At 41.5% G+C, this 12,919-nt stretch overlaps 1 protein-coding gene across 3 annotated transcripts in view; it reads right to left on the bottom strand.

Annotated features, from left to right (window-relative positions):
* The window catches only part of srcap (Snf2-related CREBBP activator protein), a 31,179-nt gene that overhangs the window by 11,548 nt on the left and 6,712 nt on the right, over positions 1–12,919 (bottom strand). For all 3 annotated transcript variants that reach the window (XM_054768239.1, XM_054768241.1, XM_054768240.1), the window contains 11 exons: positions 12,620–12,812; positions 10,881–11,050; positions 10,702–10,792; positions 10,440–10,529; positions 10,190–10,363; positions 4,738–4,970; positions 4,498–4,675; positions 985–1,121; positions 730–899; positions 320–649; positions 50–236 (listed from right to left, as the gene is read on the bottom strand). In XM_054768239.1, coding sequence (XP_054624214.1) covers positions 50–236; positions 320–649; positions 730–899; positions 985–1,121; positions 4,498–4,675; positions 4,738–4,970; positions 10,190–10,363; positions 10,440–10,529; positions 10,702–10,792; positions 10,881–11,050; positions 12,620–12,812 — 1,953 coding nt within the window. The remainder of the gene's footprint in view (positions 1–49; positions 237–319; positions 650–729; positions 900–984; positions 1,122–4,497; positions 4,676–4,737; positions 4,971–10,189; positions 10,364–10,439; positions 10,530–10,701; positions 10,793–10,880; positions 11,051–12,619; positions 12,813–12,919) is intronic.

Raw genomic sequence — 12,919 nt, 5'->3', positions numbered from 1 at the left:
TAAAAATGTTACTGTAAATGCACAATTTGGTTGTTTTGGGGAGGCTAACCTTCAGAGGAGGCACCTCCATGGCATCCAGCACCAGGGAGGCAGTACGGAAAACAATGGGCTTGGTGATGAAGGGTGACTGGATGGGTCGAGGGTCAAACAGGTTGGGGTGGTTGCACACCTTGCGAAGCTGCATGAGGATGTTAATGACGGACATGAAGTGACCGCTGGCCAGGGTCTCCTTGGTCCTGAGCATCAGAGGAGGCAGATGTATGAGTTCTCTCGATACTTCTCCGAGAACCCAAAAAGTCTCCCAGTGTAGTTTACTTACGAGGCCTGTGCCATGAAGTCGTCATAGAGAAAGCGTTGCCTCTTGGAGAGGCGACAGCGCACCACGTGCTCGTACTTCTTGGGCATCTGCTTCTCCACGTCGGCCTTGATCCTCCTGAGCAGGAAGGGCCTGAGCACCTTGTGCAGCCTCTTCACCAGGCCCTCATTGTACTCCTGGCTTCCCTCGATCATCCCTGTCAGTGGGTTGGAGAACCACTCCTTGAACTCGCGGTGGGACTGGAAGACGTGCGGCATCAGGAAGTGCATCAGAGACCACAGCTCCATCAGGCTGTTCTGCAGAGGAGTTCCTGTCAGCAGCAGACGTCTGTGACTGCAACCAAAAGGCAAAATACAAAACTTATCAAGTTATTCATTGCATCACCATCATCATCATCATACACTTCTACAGACCTGTTGAAGTTGAGCAGACTCTGCCAGCGTTGCGACTTAAAGTTCTTGATGTTTTGTGCCTCATCAAGGATCAAGTAGCGCCAAGACTTGCGACGGAAGGCCTGGTGATCCTGCAGTACCAACTTGTACGAGGTGATGCAAACGTGGAAAGCGTTGGGCTTGGTCCAACCCTGAGGAGAAATGTCATATAATACTTATAGGCTTGTCTTCAGGATACGTCGGGTAATCTAATAAGGCTAGTGTGAGACATCTTGCCTGTCTTTTCAGCTTCCGCTCCTTTTGACTGCCAAAGTAGGTGAGGATTTTGAAGCCAGGACACCAGCGCTTCAGCTCCATCTCCCAGTTCAACATCACACTGGTGGGCACGATGATGAGGTGAGGCCCCCAGTTACCTGCACGCAACATGTCCGCCATCAGACAACCAATATAAAAAAAAAAAACATAATACAGTAATCCATCGTTTATCCCAGTGAATTGGTTCTAGACCTGGCCATGATAAGTGAATCATAGTTAAAGCATAGAAAACCTGTGCACGATCTTCTAAATATGCTTTTCTAAAACATGAAATAACACCCCTATACATACCAAAGAGTACATTTGTAATACAGAAAGTGAACAAATGTGTTGCAATTGATGTGAAACAAATGGGGGGCAGGATTAAATAAGCTTTGCTTGTTGCTACTCCTTATGGACACGTGGAACTGTTAATTGTATTATGTCATGTATTCCGAAGCAACTTGTATGCATGTTCAAATAAATTAAACCATTACCATTGCCTTTACATTTGCATTACCAGCGATAGTAGACATTAGACTTGTGCTCGTGTTTTGCTGTAAATGTGTTGCGGTGCTAGGGGAGCTGAGTTGGTGGCAGCCAGAAAGTGACGTCGGGGGTTCAGAGTTGAGTTTTAGCTTGGCGTGGGTTACGGCCGCAACAGTAGCCCAGTAGTGTTAGGGATTACTGTGCCTGTTGCTCCGGCAATCAAGTCTGGTGCTTGTGTGTCTCACCCAACATTACTGACAACTAGTAACCACTGTAAAATACTACATATCACAGCGTCTTTGAATGAGTCTCCTCAAAGCCATACACGCTCCTAATTAAAATTTGAAGACCAGTTAAAAAATGGCATGAATTTAGATTTTGCACTGTTGGATCTTAAAAGGGATAGTTCCGATTTTTTGACATGTAGTTGTACGACGTCCCCATCAGCATTGTAGTCCAATAACTGCGACTTACCCCCCACTTGGTCTCCTAAGTCTAGATCTGGTCAGATGCGAGCGTCCTCATCACATACTCATGAATGCACAGGCGACAGTGCGCAGGGATACGGCGGGAGAAAGAACAAGCGTTTTGTGAGATCTGATTGATTTGAGAAGGCATTTTTGTGGTGCAAATGTATTAATCTTTTGGACACATATTGTTTTGAGAAGTCAAACTCTTTACTCAATTGTCCCCAGCAACTAAGTGGAACTACGTTCTTCATCACGGAAATCTGACCAGAACTGGACTTAGGAGACCATGTACGGGGGAAATGCGCTTTGTCCAATGTTATTGGACTACAACGCTGATGGGGATGTCACACAACTTCATGTCAAAAATCCAAACTATACCTTTAGGGAGATTCTAAGTAGACCTTAAAAATGCAAAACGAAGAAATGGGAGTGAGACCAAAAAAATAACTCGAGTAAGCAATTTATTGCAAACAAGCATTAAAGTGAAATATGCTGCTGTTCAGCTGATCAAAGGCTTAAGACCATAGATTTAAAAAAAAAAAAACTAAAATGGTAATGGTTTAATTTATTTGAACATGCATACAAGTTACATTGGAATACAACACATATTACAATTTCCAATAAGAGTACGAAGAAGCAAAGCTTACATATTTAATCCTACTCCCCATCCGTTTTACAACAATTACAATACATTTGTTCACTTCCTGCATTCCAAATACACTCCCTTCTAGTTGAATACCTTGAAAATTGAGATAATGTAATAAAAAGTAGGAAAAAAAATAGTACCGGTAGTGAAGTTTCAAATTTAGTCTGTCGCCGTAACTACTTGATTAGACAATCCTAATAACAAATATGAAATAAACATAATGAAACATAGCTTGATGACAATGGACTCATAAAAAGGAAGAATAAGTAATAAGTGTGGTAGTGATTAGACACAGCATTGACAAATAAAATGGAGCAGGACATGGTTGGATAATGGGTGAGTACGGGCAATGTACTCAACGGAATAAAGAGTAATGAGTGAGAAGAAGTAAGAGTTAGTAGTGAGTATAGTAGTGTTTAGACGTAGCATTGTATGTACACGGTGTTTGAGCTCTTCGCTCCATCCTTTCCATAATTTGATTCCACATACTGAGATGCTGAAGGTTTTTAGCGTTGTTCTCGCGTATAAATGTTTTAAGTTTACTTTTTCCCTGAGGTCATATTTGTCCTCTCTTGAGAAGAATTGTATGACATTTATAGGTAGCAGATTACCGTTTGCTTTATGCACAATTTAGCTGTTTGAAAAATCGACTAGATCATCAAATTGGAATAATTATGATTTTATAAATAGAGGATTTGTATGTTCTCTATACACGGCATTATGGATTATCCTAATTGATCTTTGTTGCAGTATCTTTAGCGAGTGAAGTGTACTTTTAAATAAAATAAAATTAAATGTTGAAAAAAAGGAGTCAGTAAAGAGTTGCTGCGCCATTCTTGTTAATCAGCGGAAAAATGGGTTTGGGCATGCTTGATGCCAGTGTTTCCAGGAGGCTAGTGGGAATGTTGCTCCAGGTGGTGAAGATGGCTTCACGGAGGGCATCCATTGTCTGGAACTGATGTCCATTTTGGTCAACTTCCCTTGCTATCCATCCCCAAATGTTCTCCATTGGATTTAGATCAGAGGAACACGCAGGGTGGTCCAAAAGAGTGAGCTTATTCCTCTGGAAGAAGTCCTGTGCAAAGTGCAGCATTGTCCTTTTGAAAAAGCCAGTCATTACCACACAGACGAGGGCCTTCCGTCATGAGGGATGCCATTTGACGCCCCCACACAATCCAAAGCTCTAGTGTTCCATCGAAGGATCATGATGGCGCCCCCTGCGCTGTGCCGTGTGGAGAACAACCCAGATGGGAACTCCTTGTCATGCCAGTAGTGTTGGAAGTCATCAAGACCGTCAAGGTTACAGTTTTTCCTCATCGGAGAATAAAACTTTCTTCCACCTTTCAATATTCAATGTTTTGTCCTCGTGCAAACGGGCAATTTTGTGAAGTTGAAGCAGAGGGGGCCTTTGAAGACGTATTGTGTTCTTAAAAGCCTTCTCTCACAGATGTTATCTGATGGTTATTGGACTCAAAGCCGGTGAATTTTTTTTTTTTTTTTTGGGGGGGGGGTGTTTCAATCCACATTTTTTCCAAGATTTTGGCTTGAGGCTGTGCTCTCAAACTTTTGATTAGCCCATTTTATTTTTAATGCTTGCTTGCAATAAATTGCTTACTCAAAAAATATCCCATCTCACTCCAATTATTTCTTTTTTTTTTTTTTTTTTGCATAAAATCCAACAGTGCAAAATGTACGTTTTTCCCATTTTTCTACTGGTCCTAAAATTGTTATTTGTATTCTAGTTCATTTAGTCACATTTTTATGTTTCATTTCGGCAAAAAATAAGTAACATTTGCTTAAATATGCCATATTACAAAGCAGTAGTAACTGGAAGTGGCTAGGGATTACTGTAATAATAATAAAAAAAATCGTTCCCATAATCTTCGCTACCTTTTTCACAGGCGAGGTGAGCCAGGAGCGCAATGGTCTGTATGGTCTTTCCCAGACCCATCTCGTCAGCCAGGATCCCATTCAGCTTCTTCTCAAACATGGTGACCAACCAGTCCAGTCCAATGTGTTGGTACTCACGCAATGTGCCGTGAAGCAGGAAGGGGATGGGGGTCTTGACCTTGAACACATAAGCAAAATCAATTAAAGTTCACCTTCTACTTTCACTCATGACTAAATTACCTTGGTGGTGGCCAACGTGTAGCCTTTAGGCTGCAGGCTCTCTGCCGTCGCTGCGATGTGGCTGATCTCCTTCTTCGGTCGCGAGCTAGATGACGACGGGCTGTGATCTCCCTCCTTGAGCAAGAGCTCCATCCCTTCATCTGCACAGTCATCCTCCTCTTCCTCGCTCTCCTCATCCTTCTCACTGTCCTCCTCCTCTTCCTCCTCCTCCTCTTCGCTCTCTCCTGTAGAGTCTGACAGGCACACTTGATTATAAATCGACAAGACAAAGTAGTCCGAAGGACAGTTGTTGTCTATTTAATGGGTTTTTTTTTGGTCATCACTTCCTTTGACGGCGGACGCACTGATTCAAAAGTTGCGGACTACTTTTGGTTTGGTTTGGTTTGGTTTAGTTTATTTGAACATGAAGGTTACAATGGAATACATCTCATGAATCATTCTTTGACAGTTCCACATGTCCAAAAGGAGTAGGAAGAAGCAAAGCTTATTTAATCCTACCCCCCTTCCAATCTACATCTAGTACAGTACATGTAGTTCACTTCCTGCATTCCATGTCATGTTTTCTGTGATAGTCAGGATAATACATAATAGATAACGGTATGACAGCCCTCCCAGAAAAACAAAAAAAAAAATTAAATATATATATATATATACATACACATACATATACATTAATAATAATAATAATAATAATAATAATAATAATAAACTTTTTTTATAAACAAAAAAAACAAAAACATAACAAACCTGACAGAACAATCAAGACTCTTTTGCCTTGTATTTAGTAAACATCAACTGCTTGTATTGTTTTTTGAATTTGCTCATCTCTGTACATTGTTTTAGTTCTTTACTCAATCCGTTCCATAATTTAATTCCACACACGGAAATTCTGTGGGTTTTCAGCGTAGTTCTCACATATAAATGTTTTAAGTTTAATTTTCCTCTAAGACCATATTTCTCCTCTCTGATTGAGAAATACTGTATGAGGTTTTTGGGTAACGAGTTGTTATTAACTTTAAACATTATTCTAGCGATTTGAAAGTGTACTAAATCTGCAAATTTTAATATCTGCGATTTTAAAAATAGAGGGTTTGTATGTTCTCTATACTTGGCACAGGTCTCGACCATGATTACAGATCTGTTTGCTGGCACCACTAGCGTGAATACAATCTGGCGGGAGCAACTAACTCGTCAAAAAAACCCAACTTGCCGACAATTGCAAGCGAGACAAGCTAACAGTCGTCAACATCAACTTCAAAGTCATTCACCGCCAACAAAACGGGCCGAAAAAGGGCTTCTGTCGCAGCAAATGCAGAGGAAAAGGGCGTGGAAGAGAGACGGAAAGATAAAATAAGAATTATACAGCACAATGACTAAGTATTTAACATAATTCCCATTAGGAAAGTGAAGGAGATACTGCATCAACTCATAAACAAAATGGTTGGTTTGGAAAGAAAAGGGGTTGGGCTGGAAGAGAAAGCAAAATGATGAAAATGATCACATTATATCACAAATTATGTGTCAGATTGATTATTTGGAACAGTCCACGTGTGTGAACAATGTGATTGTGACTGGGCTTCACATTATAGGGAACAGGGAAGGTGACCAACTTTCTGCAGTCAAAAGGGGTGCATGTGGATGTCATGCAGCATTCCAACATGACAGATCATCATAAAGTTCAACAAAAAAAAGCAAGCAAGCTGAAACGAACGAACTGCGACAAAACTCAACGCTGACATAGTCAAGAAAGGAAGCAGGAGGAAAACCAAGGCACTCTGAGCGCCAGCTGTCAAATCTACAAGTTCAATGAAGGGCCAGACAAAGACAAAGGACTTGTTGTCATCAAGGACATCAAGGAACTGATAGAACATTGCATCAACTCAATTACAAGGAAATAAAAAGACACAACCAGCAAAGATTTGATTTGATGCAGCCAAAAGTCATCAACAATCGACAATAACACCACCACCACAACAACAAATTACGCCAAATTCAACATTAAAAGCAAAAGTGCACTTTTTGGGGGATTTTGCCCATCTTCTCTTTACTGTGCGTTGAATAGATATACAAACAGCTAAAAAGAGGCAGCTCATTAATGCACGTAATGGGACACTCTTATTCTGCCTAGAAAGCCCACTATTAAAAAACCTCCAAAAAGGTTTTATATACACATTCATGATAACTGTACTTACAGTATTGGTTACTTACATTGTATTATTTTTATCTCGCTTAATGTTTACATTACAGTACTGTTTATAACTGGGTCACTTTACAGAATTATATTTTTATTTCTTGTGTAATAAGGACTTTTTATATCTTTTATACCTATTTTTTATCTGATCTTATTACTGTATTCCTTACTTGTGTATCTTGCTTGCTGCTGTAACAAGCGAATTTCCCCGCTGTGGGATTAATAAAGTACAATTTTATCTAATCTAATCTAATCTAATCTAACATGCGATACAGTATTTTGCCATATTTTGGTCATTTTACGCATTACCAGAGCTTTGATCCTGGGCGCATTGATTTCACATAGCAACATAGAAAGGAACACTACACCGACCATTAACTTCTCCAAACTCAACGACAAAAACACAGCAGCAACGGTAGTTGTCTTTCGGTAGTGGCCGAAGCATTGCAAGCGTGCGTGTGTGAAGCTAATCGCTAGCCGTTGTGATGAGGCGAAGTGTCACTACACCAGTAAAGTAGCTCTTGGGTGTAAATGTTAATAACAATGTCGTTGTAGCTTGGTTAATATGCAGGTGACATTATGTAAATGGAGAATTTTTTTCAGAAGGCTTTATAAGCGCAATAGGTGCATCCCTTTACAGTAGTACCTCGCATAACGTAAACCTCCTTTTACGTAAATTCCACTGAACGTAAAGAATTTATGTAAATTATTTGCATCGTATTACGTAAGGAATTCCATATAACGTAAAGCGTCAAGTCCGTGCAAGCGACAGAGAGACTAACAGAGTACACTTGGTGACGCCTTCTGGCTTCACACTCTCATTAGCTGATTATCGGGGCACCGCCTACGCTCTCATCTCGTCTCATTGGCTGATTATCGGGGCACCGCCTACACTCTTGGCTGACTTATCCAGCGCGTCCATGTTTGTATGCAAGCTCCCTTCCTCATTGTAGTCGCCCTTAAACTGGTTTGGAAGCATTGAAATCTCTTCTTAATTTCATTACTTTTATTTGTGTTAAAATTACCGTAGTCATGGACCCTAAACCAAGTGTAAGGGATAAGAAAAAAGGGAAAAGTTGTCGATCGAAATGAAGCAGCAAGTTATCCACAAATTCTGACGCGTCATGCTCTCATTGGCTAATTATCGGGGCACTGCCTACGCTCTCATCTCATTGGCTGATGATCGGGGCACCGCCAACGCTCTTATCTCATTGGCTGACTTATCCAGCGCGTCCTGTTTGTGTGTGAGCTCCCTTCCTCATCTTAGTCACCCTTAAACTAGTTTGCACTCATTGAAATCTCTTTTTAATTTGTTTACTTTTCTTTGTGTTAAAATGACTGGAGTCATGGGCCCTAAACCAAGTGTAAGTGAGAAGAAAAAAAGGGAAAAGTTGTCGATCGAAACAAAGCAGGAAATGATCCAGAAGCATGATGGTGGTATGAAATTAAGTGATGTTGCTAGACCATACGGCCGTTCCCCATCGACCATTATACCTTATTTAATATTGGAATGTTACTCTACTATGTTTATGCTGTTTTCTTATATTTTCCCACCATATTTGGTGGACTATGAATATTTTGAAGGCCCAAAAGGTGTGAGTTTGGGAAGATCTTGGAACAGATTAGGCTATTTACATGTATTTTACGCTTCGTATAACATAAAATCCCTATAACATAAAGGTTCTTGGAACGGATTATTTACATTGTAGGGGCGTCTACTGTACTTGCATTCTTAGCTGCCTCTTTTTAGCCATTTTAATGTCCCCATTTGTTCCAACTTCTCTATTTTGTATTTATTCCTATTTAATTACTTTTTAATCTTATGGTGTCCTTATTTGTAACATTGTAATTAGGGATGCCCCGAGCCACATTTTTTGTCTTCCGATCCTATTTTTTTTATAGCCTTGCCAATCCAATCCAGATAATTATTTTTTTTAATAATAAGCTTTTGTTACAAACATGAATTTCTGGAATTGAATATGGTTATGAAAATAGCTCTTCAAAGCATTAAAAACAACGCAACCAAAGTATTGCTGAATTTACTTTTTTATTACACAGAATATTGTTTGGCTTTTGTAACAAACCTCTGTAAGTCAGGTCCCTAATCCAATACAAGAGCCAATGAAAGTTCATCCAACAAAAGATAAAACTGGAAAAAATGGGTGCACAAAATACTTTTAGGGTAGGACTAATCATTTGACATGATTATAGATCAATTTGTGGTGTGATTTAGAATATATGACATTTTTTAAAACTCTTCAACGCAATAGTAATTTATTGACGGTCCCTAGTATAAACAACCAGCGGTTAGAGCAGCACTTCCCGTGCGAGCGCCCCGCACAATGACACAGCAGTCCAGGCACCGTGAGGGGGAATTACAGCTGTAGCTACAGAGCCGCAGACATGTCTGCATGGTGCTGTTGCGTTTTCTTCTTGCAGGTGGCGGGCGTTGAGTGGCAACCAGGTTTGAGGCACATTAAGGCACCTACCATGTTGGAGTGTGGCCCAGAGTTACGAACGTGATACAGCAACCGGATCGGCCTGATCTCGTGGCAGAAGCCAATATTATCCGATCTTCAAAATACAGCGGATCGGCAGCTGATCCCCATTCTGAAGATCGGATCGGGACATCCATAGTAAATACGTGCAAACAGGATGTTATCATTGGTTGGACAGTGTTCATCACTGTGTTATATATTACTGCTTGTTCCCTGTCACTCACCGAGTTGCACTGCAAAATGGTACCAAAATGGCATCAACGTGCAGAAGGTATCACTAGCTACTCTTCATATAAGACTTCATGAACAAAAGTAGTACAATGATTACACCAGAAGATGGAATAGGAAGGCCGGGCTGGAATTTACCAAAACATACACAAACAAAAGCTTTAGGGACTGATTCATTTTTGAGTTACAAATGTTATACAACAACCGGATCGGCCTGATCTTGGGGCGGAAGCCGATATTATCAGCTATTTAAAATACAGCAGATCGGCAGCGGATACCGATCCTGAAGATCAGATTGGGACATCCCTAACTGCAATGTCTTCCTTGACATTGCACAAGTTACCCCGCGAAACCTTTCTTTTCACACAGAAAGTTAACAAAATGAAAATAAAATAGTGTCAACTTGCAAAAAGACACTGTGTGAATGAATAATCAGTAATAAGACATTCTTCCTACTCCTTTTCAGACATGTTGAATTGTGTAAATGTGATGTAACTTGTTAAAACATATCTGCAACAAATAAACCCTATCATACCTGAGGAGGAAGTGTTGCATTCCACATTGCTCTCATCATCTTCCGTCTCCACCTCCTCATCGCCGTACACCTCCGAATCGGAGCTTGCCTTGGAGCCCGAGGCAGAGGGCTCCTCAAAGTCCGAGGTGTACGCACCTTTGTACTTCTCCAGGAGCTCCTCCATGGTCATATCTCCTACAAAAAGAGTCTAAGTCAATAAAAACAAAAAGAGTAGCAGGAGGAGGTCACAAAAAAAACAATCCAAACACACCCTCTTTGGCTAAGTCATCCAGTTCTTCTGCATGATCCACATCTCCCTCCACCTTCTCCTGGGCGGCAATGGTGTCCTCCTCATCCTCAGCTGGGAACCACAGAAAAACATTCACCACCACTCCCAGACAATGCTCTAATTCCAACTTTGCAATGAACTGGACTTTTCTACTGTTTATCTCGACAACCCTTGTGGTCTTGTTCTTCTGTGTATGTGCCACAAATAAAGGATGGCTCTTTTTTTCTTTTTAAAGTGATCTCACCATCCTCTTCATTGGCAGTGAATTCACCATCTTCTTCTTCTTGCCTTGCTGATGAGGAGTCATCTGAGCATTCTTCGTCCGATGCGGAGTTCTGCAAAATCCCAGGATTCAGTGATTACGGGTCTTCAATACAATATTGTCAAAGTACGGTAACTTCTTTTCGGAGGGCCTGGGTGTACCTGAGGCTGTTGTAGCGTACTGAGCAGCTGGTCCAGAGGCAGCATGCTCTCTTCTTTCAGCAGTTCAATCTCCCTGCGGTGGCTCTCGGCGTCATTCCCATCCTGCTGCTCCTCCACCTCGATGGTCTCTTCGTCGTCGTCCTCCTCGCACGGAGGCTCAAAGTCTCTGTCTGCACGAGGGCCACACTTTAGCGTCAACCTTTCATTCTGTACTGTATCTCTTACTAAGAAATGTTGTCTGACCACAATAGAAAACATGGATGGAAGCAGTGAATTGGACAACAAGGTCAAGCTGAAGGTTAGACCGAGTTTCTTCAGTCATCATCCGCTGCTGTGAATCATACATAGCTGTTCTGGTGCAGCAGGAATGACGCATGAGTAATAGCTTGGATGCAAGATGGCGGCGGTGTAGTCAAACAGGTTGGACAGGCTGAGAACTGAGAACGGAGAATCTGGGGCCTTTTGTGCCACATTTGTCACTGATGGTCTGAGCTCCAGTGCTTCTGAGGCTGACAATGTTCTACAATACAACCTTTTGTTTCTATTTAAAGTGATTGGTTACGCGGATGCCTAGAGGATGCAAATTTTCGACCGTATTACAGCAAACCCTCGTTTATCGCAGTTAATTGGTTCCAGACTCAACTGTAATAAGTGCATTTCCGTGACGTAGGATCCCTCATGTATTAATTAACCTAGTTACATAGAAAACCTCTTTACGACTTTCTACATACATATTATTAGAGCCCCCTAGACCTTAAATAACAACCCTATAGTCACCTTTACACTCCTATTACCCAATATAGAAGACATAAGAGAAAATAAGCCATTGAATACATAAGTAAGACGTGCACTTGTGTGTTGCTGTAAATGTGTTCCGGTGCTAAGGGAGCAGTGGGAAGCAGAGAGGAAGTGACATCAGGGGTTCAGAGTTCAGTTTTATCTTGGCGTGGGTTACAGCCACAACTGCAGCCCGTGTTAGGGATTATCGTGCCTACTGTGAGGTCATTCAAACCTGCAATAAAAGCCTATTGTTCCAGCGATCACATCTGGAACATTAGAGTACCATGACTGACACCTAGTGACCAGTGTAGAATACTACATATCATCACAACATCTTTGAATGAGTCTTTGGAATGCCATATTTTACTTAAAATTATTTTTATGCTTGAAAATGCTTCTAGGCAAAAAAAGAAGAAAGACTAATAATATTGTATTACACCACAAAACAGCATGATTTATTAGTATATTTTTGAAAAACTGATACAGTGAAGCCGTGAAATGGTGAGGGATTACTGTATGTCCCGGTCTCTTCATGCTCAGAGCATTAAGCTATGCCCCAATAACTGACTTCAGAGCATCTTCTCACCTTCCAGACACAGTGCCTGAGACAATAGTCGCCAGGGGTGGGCGAGGTGCTTTGTCCTAACTGCAAATTGTCGCTTCTCTGGGACTGGTTTTTGTCTATGTGCACGCGCTACAGGCACGTGCGTGTGTACGAGACAGCCGTGAGTGACAGCCATGAACCCCAGCCATCTTATTCAGGCTGAACAATTAAGTACAGACGTATTTTTTAGTCTGCTTTTTTAAACCACTAATGGTCACATATGCTAGCAGTCGACTATATTATTGTATCATATTTTTTGCTTTTAAAATATAATTTTAAGTGTTGTGGCTCAGGGTCCCTGTGGGACTCAAGGATAGACACTTTTTAAGGGTTTTATCTGAGCAACAATTCTCACCATCTTCATCAATAGCAGAGGGCGCAGATGTTTTGGAAGGCGACGGGACCGCTTCGGGGCGGCTGGTGGGAGCGAGGGATTTGCTGAGGAGGTCCGAGTACTTCTCCGTCTGTCCGACAATGAAGTCCAGCTGAAGATCCAAAGCCTTCTTCCGCTTTTCCTCCAGCCGAGACTGCTGCTTGTACTGCACCACCTTGACATGTCGCACACAAGACGCAAGTGTCAGGTACCACTGAGGTCGCCACAGAAGATGAAAACAACTGCACTTCACTTGCTGCCTCAAATAAAGCGATACTGATC

Source organism: Dunckerocampus dactyliophorus, chromosome 2, assembly GCF_027744805.1.
Source record: "Dunckerocampus dactyliophorus isolate RoL2022-P2 chromosome 2, RoL_Ddac_1.1, whole genome shotgun sequence".
Taxonomy (NCBI): domain Eukaryota; kingdom Metazoa; phylum Chordata; class Actinopteri; order Syngnathiformes; family Syngnathidae; genus Dunckerocampus; species Dunckerocampus dactyliophorus.
The sequence above is the reverse complement of the archived record's forward strand: the minus strand, read 5'-3'. Positions and strand labels throughout refer to the sequence as shown.